Genomic DNA, 14,148 nt, shown 5'->3' with positions numbered 1-14,148 from the left:
TTGGAGCGCTTGGTTCAGATACAGATTTCATGAAAAAGTATAAAGGCTCTTCTCTCCCTACTTCATATGTATGCATCAATTTGTACATCAGAGCATCCTTAATTCCAAGATTTCAAGCACATTAGAACTAGAAGAGAAGTTATAAACGATGCAATCAAATCCACTTGACTTAAAAATGTGAACAGTAAGATGCTAAAATATTGACTCCACTTAATTCATATAGATGTAATTTAATCCATACAGTTTATATAATAAGCTTCAGGGTATTATGTCAGATAACTCTTTTTTTTTTTTTTTTTTTTGTTAAGAAGTAACGTTATTATAGCCCATACCAATAGTTAGGTTACTAACACCTTATTTAAATGATTTTAGTTTTAATTTTTGCAGCTACCCTCTTCTCTTAAACTTTTCCTACCATTTATTTTTTTCTTCATTTTAAACCTGTGTTTGAGAAACTGTCGGAGTGATTTAAATTCTCCATATGCTCTTGGCACATTGCTTTTATTAGCAGTGTTGCAAGAATATTGTTATAGGTTAAAACAACACAACTACTATATGTTCAAACAAAAGAACTCTTTATCAGACATGTTTCCATTTCAATCTTACTGAGATTGTCTATAATACCCTAAATTATACTGTAACACAATTACAACATATTAGCATGTTCAATATTATATATACCAACAGTGGTTAAGGGTAAGGGCTATTTTTGTCTTCCCTTTTAAAAAGGATATTTGAGACAGAGACAGAAGGAGTGTCTTCTGCTGGCTTGTTCCTCAGTGGCTGAAGCCAGGAGCTGGGAACTCAATCAGGGTCTCTTCCTGTGGGTGACAGGGACCCAACCACATGGACCCCCTGATGCCACCCAGGTTCTACATTGGTAGGAATCTGGAACCCAGGCACTGTGATGTGGTTCACGGGCATCTTAAATGTTAGGACAAATGCCTACTCTGTTACATGCTTTGTATCCCTCTAGTACTCTGCACATAGCAGGAACTCAAGAAATGCCAGATGAAGCAAGACTGATTGAACAAACAACAAACTGATGAAGAGAGGAGAACAATTTATTTGGTGCTGACCTTATTTTAAGAAATATTAATGCCAATGGAAACTACATCTAACTCCTAAGAGAAAATTTATATGCTGTCTCTTTCAAGTAAATAAAAAAATTTTTTTAAAAAAAAGGTCAGTGTTACTGTATGCGGAAAAGGTTTGGATGAAAATTATGATGGAGAATTTTGGACAAGACAAATACCTATCAAGCAGCTGCAATGGTGGGGAAAAAATACTATGCCGTACTGGATGACAAGGAACTTTCTTCTTTTGAAAATCAAGATGGGGACTGGTGTTGTAGCACAATGGGTTGGGCTACCACCTGTGATGCATGCATCCCGTGAGGTGCAGTTTGAGTCCTGGCTCCTTCACTCCTGGTCCAGCTCCCTGCTAATGTCCTGGGAAAAGCATCCAAAGATGGTTCAAATATCTGGGCCCCTGCCACCCATGAGGCAGACCTGGATGGAGTTCCAGGCTCCTAGCTTTGGCTTGGCCCAGCCCAGGCCACTGGGTCATCTGGTGAGAACCAGCAGTCAGAAGATCTCTTCCTCTCTTTCAAATAAATTTTAAAAAATTCCAAAAAAAAAAAAGAAACAGGAAGGATAAAGGATGAGGATTCAAATGATAAAGTTAAAGGAAGGCAGTTGGAGCAAGTGTCTTAAGAGGACTGGAAGAGGCCGGCACCGTGGCTCACTTGGCTAATCCTCCGCCTGTGGCGCCAGCACCTGGGGTTCTAGTCCTGGTTGGGGCGTTGGGTTCTGTCCCGGTTGCTCCTCTTCCAGTCCAGCTCTCTGCTGTGGCCTGGGAAGGCAATGGAGGATGGCCCAAGTGGTTGGGCCCTGCACCCGCATGGGAGACCAGGAGGAAGCACCTGGCTCCTGGCTTCGGATCGGCGCAGAGTGCCAGCCGTAGTGGCCATTTGGGGAGTGAACCAATGGAAGGAAGACCTTTCTCTCTGTCTCTAACTCTGCCTGTCAAAAAAAAAAAAAAAAAAAAAGGACAGGAAGAACTGGAGGCAGACTGGTGTGGGAACACAAGAGGGAAGCTGGGGGCTTTCCATGTTGCTGGCTTGGCTGACTCAGAAAAGGATGTTATAAAATAGCTAGCATGCAGAGTAAACACATACCATTTGTCAGACAACAAAGCTAGCTTTGCATGTATTCATTTATTCTGTCCTCCAGATGACCCATCAATTAGGTACTACTTTCTGTCCTTCATGGATGAGGACACAGAGGCCAGAGCCAGGCAGCTTGCTCTGGCCTCCCAGCCACAGATCTGACAGGCCAGAGCCTGAGAGGAGAGCTGTTCTTACAAGACTCCAACAACCCAGAGCCCAGAATTTGCTTTCACTTGACTCATCCCCAAAAAGGGTGGCGGCCAAAGCTGTCAAACGATCAGGATGAGTAATAGCAATGGGTGAGGTGACTGTAGAATGCTGTACACCTAACTTCTGCATGATAGAGACAAACTAACAGATTCCAAATGTGTTCAATCACGTTTTCAGGTAACCCAAGTCAAGCATCTCAGCGTGACCAGATGGACTCTGTATCATCAGAACACAGAGACTCTGGGAGGGGATCTCAGGCATCCTTGATCCTGAAGGTTCCCTGCTCATTCATGCAGCCCATACCCACTGAGCACAGCCCTGGGACATGGGCAGTTACTTTCCTGGTCTTAGGAGCAGGAGCTTGAGTTCTTGCCCTTAGCAGGAGTTACTTTTGTAAGTTACAGCATTTGGCTTAAGATCATGATACTTCAGTGTTTTATCTACAGGAATTATTTTAGATCAGGATTTGCATTTTATTCAACTTTGTGAACACAGCACCTAGTGCAGCACCTGGAACTTTGTAGGTACTCTGTAAATATTAGGTCAAAGAAAAGATAGAAGAGGTGAAATGTGCAAACAATGAATGGTTAGTAAAAATGTGTCAGAAACTTGATGCGAATGCACTGATCTTCTGAATGACACGGAGCTGCACTGCAGGCAGTACACACAGATGCTCCTTTTTAAAAAGACAGAGTGCAACCTTAAGTCAAAGACATGGGAGAGGAAGATCTTCCTAATAGGTTCAATTTGCAAATAGTGAGAGAGATGTTTTGACTGCTTCAATTAGAGTTGGGGGAAATTATTTCTTCAGACTTTCTGAGGAAAGGTAAAGTGACAGGACTCTTACGTAACCATCATCAGGCGGTCAAAGTTTCACAATAGCAAACTCGGGTGAAGGAAGAGGAGGAGGTGACCAGGAACTAGGAAATTGGTACTTTAAAAATGTTCCGAAAATAATTTAAGGTTTGGTTCCACGTATGAAAGGATGGATAGCTAATACAGCTAATACCTCTAACGTAACAGGCATTAGGAGGACTGAAATAAAAACTCTTCATTACACAATTACCAATTTATCTTGACATTAAAAAAAACAAAGCTGACCATTTGAGTAAACAAATGTGGCTGCTAAAAACAACTCTCTGATCAACTAGGCTTTCTAAAGGGAGGTACAAATGCCAGATTGGTGCATCAGACAGACTGCCCCTTCCCTGAACAGAAACAAGTGCCTGAAGGCAAGACGGTCCCACATGGGTGGAGGCTTACAGGAAATCTACAGACAGCAACAACCACAAGCCCAGCAACAGTTGCATAAACTGTTTTCATACAAACTCTACTGTGCAGATTATGTGATTATGGTAACATGACTGAGAAAACAGATTTACCCAAACTCTTATTTTGTATCTTCACCAAAAATATTAACAACAAAAAAAAAGTTATGAATGATTAAGGTTAAGACGAATGTAATGTCCAAAGAAAATTGACAATTGAGAAAGTAAGCATCTACCTACATTAAGTAAGTCTAAGCCTATGAGCCTAGGATAATTATACCCAGGAGGCCCACAGAAAATCTGCTTATTATAGCACCATTGTCTATATCTGGGATAGATCAGAGAGAATGGAAAGAGATTTTGGAAAATAGGCCATATGTCAATTTAAAAGAGACAAAGGATTCTGAAAGCTACAGAAAACTAGGCTTGACATTCACAACCGAAAACTCTTCAGGAAGAACCGTTAAACAGATGATTTACGACAATTAGAAAAGAAAGCACTGGCCACCAGGAGCGGGCACAGGTTCAGGAAGAACACGCCATGGCTGACTGACTTCAGTTTATTTTCAAAATACAGTTTCCAGCAAAGGAATGCTGCAAACATAATGTGTTTTGAGTTCAGACAAGACACAGGCCAAGTGTTTCAAGACTTTATTGTGGAAGTAGAATTGATGTGTTCAGAGCTAACTCCACTCAGGGAGGAAGGAGTGTGTTCAATGTTGTTCTGCAGGAAAGTCTTTAGAACCACAGAGCTCTGTCCTTGGTTCTGTACAATTTAACTGATTTTAGAGGAGGGCATAAAAGTTATGTGCATTTAATGTAAGCTGGCAGGCATAGGTAAAGTTTAAGTTCATATTATCAGGATTCAAAAATATCCCAATTAGCTAGAAAACGATTTAAAATTGCCAAGATAATTTCTTTTGAAAATTTGCCTTGAATTTATATCATCAGAAAAAGAAATCAAGGGTGGGTGAAGTGTCACTCAAAGTGAAACCACCATCTGGGACACCTGCAGTCCATATTCAAATGCTGGGTTGGAGTCCCGGCTTCACTGCCAATCTAGATTCCCGTTAATGCACACCCTGGGAAGCATCAGGTGGTGGCTCAAGTCCTTGGCTCCCCACCACCCATGTGGGAGACCCAGGTGGAGTTCTAGGCTTCTGACTTCAGCTTGGGCTTGAACTGGTAGTTACCAGCATTTGAAGAGTGTCCCAGCAGATGGAAAATCTGCCTAACTTTCAAATAAATAAAAATCAGTAAATAACACGTAAAACACTCTCACCATCATCACCACCACCAAAACTCCACTCAAATCAAATGCTGAAATCCAGAACAGAGGACAAACACCTAGCGGCAGCTGCTGTGAAGAGCACCTAGCGATTCTGGCTGCTTTACACTCCGCATGAGCTGACAGCGTGCAAATTCAGAGCAAAGACTGAGGCTGTCTAACAGGACTGCAGTGACCAGAGCACACAGCATATTTGTTCGTTTCTGTGCCACCTTCTATGTAAGGACAATGACGTGCTGATTGTCAGGACACAGAAAAGACTAAGAAGGTTTTAGAAACCATGTCACCTGATGGCCAAGGGAAATGAGGATGTTTATATTCGGACAGAAGAAATAGGGGAATTCAAATTAGTTTTCCACATGCAGGGCATGAGAAATACAATATGTTCTATCCAGTTTCAGAGGTCATGGCCTGGAGACATGACTGGAATTTACATGGAGGCAGAGCTGGGGTCAATACAGTGAAGCATACTCTGGGGACTACGGCTGCCATACATGGAATGTGGCACTCTGTGTGGGTGACCTCCCTGCTACTGGGACCCCAGGAAGAGTGCTGATTGGGTGGCCAGAAAAATGCACTCCAAAGCCACTGAGGGCTACAACTGGCCATGAAGGACTCTTTCAATAAAATGAAGATGAAGAATCAAGGAACAGCGATTTTCTCCCGAACGACTTTGTTTGTATTGCTATTTCTGCCCCCTCTTTCAGCCTGCCAAAAGAATGTCTGAACACGACTGTAAAAGATATTCAATCACATAATAGGCTTTGACAATATCACATTAGGCTTCAGGAAAAAATACAGTCTTCTGTCTACTCACTGTTTTTGCACTGACAAGTTCGACAGCCATTGTGATCGAGTTTGAAACCATAAATGCAGTCCTTCTCTGTCAGAGTGCAGTTGGATAACTCCCCACATGCAGGTGGATCAATTGTGATGTAGGTTGGTTCTAATAACAAAGAGAAAAAAAAAATCAATGAAACATATGATTACCTCTTAGGTATTTATTCAATCTCTGAAATCCCACACTACAATAAGCTACAAAAGCCTAATCAATAATTTTCATCAAATCCTAAACTTTCATACTCTTGCCATGTTTTTAACCCTGAAATAGAAATATTTTTATTTAGAGTTTTGAAAATGTGAATACTCTGCTGTTTTAGGTTTGAATAACTTATCCATTTCTGGGATCCTCACGCAATGTTTTCCTGCGATTAAAGTGAACTTCATTTAAATTGCTAACTGTTCTTTTTTTAATTCCTGATGTCTCCGCAGTTTATTTTTTTAGAGTAATCAGGACATAGCTGCCAACGGTCAATTATCTCACTCTCCATACGGCAACACGTCTGAAATCTGTTAGCACTTTTCAGATGAATAAATCAGAGATGCTTTTGAGACTAGCTTAAAACACCTGGATTTCTTTTATCTTTTATGTGACATTTCCTAAGTTATGATAGACGATATGATGGGTAACAGTGACTAGGAGCTTCGCCCCAGGGCCCCAAGGCTTCTGAGAGTGGCAGAATGAGATACCAGCATTTGAGAAACCATGCTTGGAAGACAGCAACCAGGACCAGAACTGCTCCAGGCAGTAACAGTAACTACACACTACATAAAGCAGATGACAGGTTTATAGGATGTACACAGTACTGCTCATAAATGTCTTCACTGGAGGACACTGACTCGCCCACAGTCACAGCATCAGGAAGTAGGGGGACCAAGACTCAGACCCAGGCGATGTGGCTGCAGAATCACACTTAGCTTCTGTGGAAGACAAGCCGGCTGTAAGAGCACCTGTTTTGCAGTGCATTGATGAGGAGTGCTGCAGAAGATGCCAAGTTGTGGGAAGAATGCTGTTAAGGGGAATGGAGACACGGACATACTTACAGAGCATCTTTTCAACCCAATGAAACTATGACCTTCTTCAAAGGAAGCCGTTTCTCACACTATCTTTGAGAAGGAGTTAAGTATAGACTATCTCTACCTCTGTTTTCACAGATGGAAAATATGAGGTGCAGAGAGTGTAGCTGGCTTATCTAAGTGTACATAGCAACCCAGTAGCAGGCTGGGAATAGAACGGAACAGAGGTTCCTGACCTCCTGTCCAACACTCTGCCCATTAGTCCACACTGTCTTCTCAAGTTTCAGCCCCTGTTGCTATGGAAGAGACATCAAAATAAGCGTTTTAAGCTGCCGCTGCTAAGAGCAAGAGTTCTAAATTTTTTTCTGCTAAAAGGGGACAGTGATTCAACTCTTCACAGGTAGCAGGCAAAGAGTTATTACAGGGATGCCTGGGTCAGCATTCTCCCAGTAAAAACACAGACGTAACTATAGCACAATCTCTATTTTTATTACAACATACATTTTGAACCATAGCTTTATTTTTTTATATAAACTTTCCATTGCTATAACACTTCTTATTTCCTTCAATGACCAAAGAATTCTTTCTGACAGATCACTTTGGACATAAAAAAGTAGTTAAAGTTTAGGCAGGTTTGAAGACACAGTGAATTAGCTCCTGAATTTTACTGCTGCTTTCCTATAGTCTCTTCAAATTTACTGTAAGCATCTTTAGTTTTCAAAGCTATTCGTTTTTCTTTTATTATCACTTTTATTCCCCAAAGATAATGGTTCTATTGCAGACTTCAGCCAGAAAGTTGCCAATGTTTGGTCAAAATTATTCTAACTACAAATATAAGACAGAGAATTGAAGAACTGTATCAGCTTTAAATCAACCATACCACAGGTTATCTCCATGAGGAAGCAGTTCTAGATTCTAGAGTTATTAGACCAGGGACTAAGGATGGATCCTGAACTCCACATGCACTGTTTCAGTGGATGGCTTATGGGTAAAGAAATGTCTTCAGCATATTTACACAGGCCAAAACCTTATACTCTTTACTGACATTTAAGATGGGAAGCATATGAGAAATTTCTGCCGTCAGAAAATATATTACAGAAAAACATATATTTTGGAGGATTAAACTGACACTGAAAAATGTGCAATAATCGTAGGGCGGTAGGGAATCTTACTTTCAGTGAATTTTGGTGACTTGTTAGGAGAATGCATTATCTAAGATGATCTTCTACTTCTAAATGATATTTTTCCTCAATAGTGACGTGGATGCCATAATTTAGAACATATTATGATTAATATATGAGATTAGGGTAGTGATCCATGGCTAGAAAGTAAAAGGAAAAAAATGGACTGGGTTGTTTGAGGATCAGAAGCACAACACTGACTTGAGCAGTCCCAAGTTCTCTCTCGAGGGCTTCATCAGCTAGGCAGGCAAGCAGAGATACACATCTTGCTCTACCACATTAAATGTCATGGCTTTAGTTCAGATGAACAAATGGAAAAAAAAAAAAAAAGAAGGGCCTTTTTATATGTAGTGGTCCTACAACATGCATGTTAACTCTTTTAGGACAAAAAAAAGTCCTATTAGGTGCCTTGCAGGCCTCAGAGAATGTGGTAGCATCCAAGAAGCAAAATATTTGATGCCTCAGTTAATATTTTCCCATTCATTTAGGCCTATAGTACATCTAAGCTATTGACAAAAATGTACATTTCAAATTCTGAAACTCTCATTACTTAAAACATAGCAAAAGTCACCCAAAAAAACATTTATTTATTAAAACTGTCAATTTAATTTGTAACTATTCAGTTTCCCCTGAATAGGCTGAACACAAAAGACACTGGAATATATTAAAAATAGAAGGGCCAGCTCTGTGACATAGTAGGTAAAGCTACTGCCTGCAGTGCTGGCATCCCATATGGGCACTGGTTTGAGTCCCGGCAGCTCCACTTCCGATCCTGCTCTCTGCTATGGCCTGGAAAGGCAGTGGAAGATGGCCCAGGTGTTTAGGCTCCTGCACCATGTGGGAGACTCTGAAGAAGCTCCAGGCTCCTGGATTGGGAATGGCCCAGCTCCAGCCATTGCGGCCATTTGGGGAGTGAACCAGTAGATTGAAGACCTCTTTTTCTCTCTGCCTCTGCCTTTCAAATAAGTAAATAAATCTTTAAAAAAAAATTGAAGACCAATTTTTTTAGAGAGGCATTTTAATACTTGGTATCTTGTTTCATTACGTGCAACAAATAAGTATTATTTGCTTATTCAGATGCAAAGAGGAACAGATTTCAAAGTCTTTGGAGGTGGTGCTGCAAGTGTCTTGGGTCCTTACTGGTGTTTTCCCATGTCACAGGAGTGGCTGCTGATCTGAAATAGGCGCATTTGCAGGTCTCTAGCTGTCTCTACCCTTCCACCTGAAGCCTCACATTACATTCTACCACCTTTGTTTACTCTGCTGACATTTTAGTGCTCAGTATCCTACCATGTGATGTCATATCCACGGTAATTAATTTCTGTGTGACCATTACAACAGAAAAATGTACCTGTAAATGATGCAGCACAAAATCTGATATTATCATGAAACAGATTCAAGAATTTGCTTTCAGTTCAACATACCAATATGTAATCTCTCAGAACTGGTGCTATCACTAACATCAGGGCAGCTTTTTTTTTTTGAGAAGGCTATGCTGCAAGACAACTGAAATTCAATTTCTTACTCTAAATTATGAACTCCAAAGTGAGTGAAATATTTGGTGCCAGAATTAATGCTTTGAACACCAACACTGCATTTATAGTCCTTAAAAGAAAAGGACGACAAGCTGGTTGGATTTTTCACATAGTTTCACTCCAGGAGGGTCTTGTTGAGAGAAGAGATTTGAAAGGATTTAGAACTGTGGTACCACAGTACGACTACTTTTCATGCCAATACAGAAGAAAGCTTGAGGAAACGTTTGTAACAGCTGGCGAATGTGCATTCTGCTCATTTAAAGTTAGAATATCTTCACATTTATTTGTCAGGAATTGTGATTATCCCATACTTTTCTCTAGTATAAGCAACAGTGTGTTGAATATGGAAAGTACTTGACGCTTCTTGGCCTGAAAACTCAGATTCTCACTTAAATCCTACACGTCTGTGCTCTATTATACAGAGGATGGCACTGAAATTAGGTGCCAGAGAGTACCTGTCTGTCCAGAGGATAGTGGTGATCCCACGTCCTTAGTGAGTTTAGTGACTAAAGCTGGGTTGAACAGAGAATCTGCTAAGATTTCTGGAAGTAATGACATGTCACAGTACGTGGTAGCTCTTGCTTGGAGCAAAGAAAACTGTCCCTCTTTAAACCAGTTAGGTAGACACATTAGTAGAGCTCTTTCAAAAGAGACTCATGGTCTTGGATCTCCTCATTCAGAAGGTGGGGTTCTGACGAGCGAAATCCAGTGAAGTACTGCTTACAGGATCGCCCTGAAATTTCATCTCATCTTGTATTGAATCAGCTGAGGAATTGAAGAAATACCTTAATGTCCTCCAAAGGAAGAAGGCTTGAAACAGCAGGAACTCATTGTCTTTGGCTACAACTATTTCTAAAGGGAACCCTGGAACAGCTTCTTTGTGGAGAAGGATTCTAGAAATAGTTTCTGAGCCTAGAAGCAATAAAGAACAAAAATGGGTGTTTGTTATGTCTACATCCAGTCTGCTGTTCCCTACTCTGCTTCTGAGTGGGAACCACTACTCCCTCGACCTGTTGTTTTCTTGAATGACTTTTAAAGACTCTCCAAGCACCTTGCACTGTCCAGAAGAGCTATTTCCACAAGAACCCTTGGACTATGTCGGGAGTACAGATGTTTAGCTGCCAATTCTTAAACCCAAGTTCTACACAACAAAATTCTGGAAAGAAACCTCTTGTAACATGCAGTAACAGAATCACATATTGGTCCTTCATATTTAAAATTCTGATTTTTTCCATATCCTAGGAAGCCCATCAAAAGCCATACCAATAAAAATATTTCCAAAAAAAGGTTGATATGTTTAAGAATTAGAGAATTTTAGAAACACACCAGAATTTTACAAGGGTGTTAAAGTATTTCCTAGAAGTAATTTTATCTACTCAATGGAGAAATTATGGTGCTGTGATCATAATTAATTTGGTCAAGAATAAAGTTAAGAGAAAAAAAATCATGATTCTAACTCCAAGGTCACAGAACTAGACCATAAAATAACATATATTTGATTATTCAGGTGTAAAAAATGTGTTAAGCTAATCTAAGCCCTCTACTTTCTTGGTTTTTGTTATTTTATGGAAAATTCTCCAAAAAGCTGCAAGGGAAGTCAGAAGTCAAAACTCAAATTTAATCTTTTAAGAAGCCAATTTAAAGTTGTACAGCAGTCTTACCATCACATTATATAGTTCAAAGAGTTTAGGAGAATAGTTGAACAGAAAAGAATACATTTTGACTCTTATTTTAAAATATATAATTATTTTTACTTTTATAAAATTGATATTCACTAGTGTTGATATTTCAGGTATAAGTAGCTTTCTAAAGCACATGCTAAGAAATGCATTGAACTTGGGGTCTAACCTGCATTACTGTACTGAATTTCTGGTTTTGACTTAATCTATACATAGTTCTTCTCATTACTTTGATTACTACGAGCTGGTCACCTTTCATAAAATTAACTTTCTTCATTGAGAAAATGTGTGGAACACTCTTTCTGATTAGCAATCCTGGGAAGGCTGACAGCCAATCTGCAGCTCTGGTGTATGGGTGGGTGATTCTGGACATGTACAATTGTGCAAGGGCACAGAGTCACTCCCCTTGGGTCTGTGCATACCATTGTCGCAGTCAGGGGTTAATGAACTTGAGTTCCTGATTCTAATGTCTAGGGTGCTGCCTACTGGGGCGGGGGCTGGCTGAGCAATAGGTCTGGAGGGCCTGGCTGTGACTAGCAGCTGTGCACTGGCACCTTTGACTCCCATGCATCCATACTCACACACACCCCAAGAAAACTCTGGAAAAACCTCATTATTGCCACATGCCTAGAAAAAGCACCGCACATTAATTTCATAAGTGAAAAAAATGTTAGAGTAATAAGAGAAATAAATTCCCATCTGTTGCTATTTCCTACTACATCTCCTCTAGGGCTTTAATAATGCCTTGCATATTTTACATAGCTCTTCTCTGTAAATTCCCAAGCCTGCTGACTTGATTGTGAGAGACAAAAATGAACAATTACGTTCTCTTTTTAGACTTAATTCAGGCACTCTCTTAAGTTGTTTTTCTTGGTGAGGGGAAGGATTGGAGGAGCCAGACTTGGTGAAGCCATATGAATACAGAATCAGTGGGAACATTCTGAAACTTCACTCACTTTGTATGGCAGTTCAATGGCTAAATACGTCAGGCCTCCTGCAGCCCCATCAGTTAATGGTAGCCTGTCCAGGGTCATAAAATGAGAGATAAGACTGGCCAAGACAGAACCAAAGCAGATAGCTTATCTGGTTTGCTGTATCTTCATATGTCATTCTGTTACCACAGTTGCTTTTCAGATGTGACCCCTAACGAGTTAGAATACCACTCCAATAAATCGCCAAACTGTCAACGGAACTGCACCCTGGCAAGAGCAGTAGGGTAAAGTTGAAATTTTCCCAAATGTTGCCAGAGGGAAAACTCTACTGGAGACAATAAGGAGACACAAACTGAGGATTAAAAAAAAAAAAAAAAAAAAATCCCTAATCTGGAAGTGGGAATTTCCATGGGGTATGAATGTGTACTTAAGAATATCTCATTAAGTCATGGAAAAAAAAAAAATCTCTTACAAGCGGAGTTTTCAAATTCTTTCAGCCATGACATATTTAGTTATCCTTCTCTCCTTTGTATATAGTTCTCATAACAACACCTACAGCCTTGTGATTTCTGAAATACTTATCTCAGAGAAGTTTCTTTGTTTTATTTTAAAATGAATGGTGTGAAAATGTTCCCAAGATTTGTATTATTTTGTGGCCAGATAGAGAAGCAACCATATATTTATTTTAGACCTATTTATTAACTTTGTATACTTTTTCCAAGGAATCTTGGCTCTTGGACATATTTTTCTTCTTTTATGAGTCTCATATTTAATAGGAAAAGACAGTAGTATGATTTTGATTATTATGAAATGACCACAAAAGACAAATTTTAAAAAAATGTAATATAGAATGGGATGTCTTTTTCCAGGAATTCAGCTTGAGACAGTTCACAAAATTATCACTGGATTCCAAGAATAATCTGGAGCTCCTATACTTGCCTTATATTTTATTGTTAGTATTCTTTTTATTGTTTAATTTCATAGTAACTACATCTTGTAGCATTTGGTTGGAAATACTGTGCCATCTTCATTTGTATGTGTTTGTGCGTGTATTTTAATAGCGATGCTCAACCTGAGGGGGAGGCAGATGGTCAGAGTTCAGCCCAGCCCTCTGGGAAATAGCTGAGAATCAGGATGGAAAGGGGCCTCACTTTCCAGAAAAGTTTTTACACATTGTATATAACCTCAGCCCCTAGCACAGTATGTGTCTTTTAGTACTGTTCAATATATAAACAAGGAAGGAAGGAAAAAGGCTATCTACACATCGAAAGACAGGTCATGTTACTTGACAAAGGGAGGTCTCCACTGAATATTATTCCTAAAAGACTGAATCTCTGATATGCTTTTAGGGCCAGAGCCATGGCTCACTTGGTTAATCCTCTACCTGTGGTGCCGGCATCCCATATGGGCGCCGGGTTCTAGTACCGGTTGCTCCTCTTCCAGTCCAGCTCTCTGCTGTGGCCCAGGAGGGCAGTGGAGGATGGCCCAAGTGCTTGGGCCCCTGCACTCGCATGGGAGACCAGGAAGAAGCACCTGGCTTCTGGCTTTGGATTGGCACAGTGCTGGCCGTAGCGGCCATTTGGGGAGTGAACCAATGGAAGGAAGACCTTTCTCTCTGTCTATAACTCTACCTGTCAAAAAAGATTTTTAATATGCTTTTAGACGATTGGACAGTAAGTTTCCTAGGGTCCTCATACATAACAGGTATCAATAAATGAACTCCACTGGAGCAGTAATTTAGCTATGAAAGCTACTATAAACCTAAAACTCTTACAATAGTGAAAACAGAGGAAAAATCCAAGCAGTCTAGAATGAGACACTTAATGATGACAGTTTCCTGACATGTGCTAAAATGTGATCTATATCTTTGGCTTAAGAATGCACAAAAGAATACAAAGTTTTGTAGAAGGCTTCCCATCACAATTTCTAACAAAATCGGATGCCTCCAATTTCAATTTTTCATTTCTGGGACTACCCTACTCTTTCGTAGCATGAAATAAAAAAGAAATGTTATTAAAATAGTCCTGA

General features: G+C 40.1%; 1 protein-coding gene across 4 annotated transcripts in view; it reads right to left on the bottom strand.

Moving 5' to 3' along the window:
- Nucleotides 1-14,148, bottom strand: part of CRIM1 (cysteine rich transmembrane BMP regulator 1) — a 205,276-nt gene that overhangs the window by 47,116 nt on the left and 144,012 nt on the right. For all 4 annotated transcript variants that reach the window (XM_062209253.1, XM_062209254.1, XM_062209255.1 and 1 more), the window contains one exon: nucleotides 5,754-5,882. In XM_062209253.1, coding sequence (XP_062065237.1) covers nucleotides 5,754-5,882 — 129 coding nt within the window. The remainder of the gene's footprint in view (nucleotides 1-5,753; nucleotides 5,883-14,148) is intronic.

The sequence above is a fragment of the Lepus europaeus genome, chromosome 13 (genome assembly GCF_033115175.1).
Source record: "Lepus europaeus isolate LE1 chromosome 13, mLepTim1.pri, whole genome shotgun sequence".
NCBI classification, from domain to species: Eukaryota; Metazoa; Chordata; class Mammalia; order Lagomorpha; family Leporidae; genus Lepus; species Lepus europaeus.
Note: the sequence above shows the minus strand (reverse complement) of the source record. Positions and strands in the feature narration are given on the sequence as shown.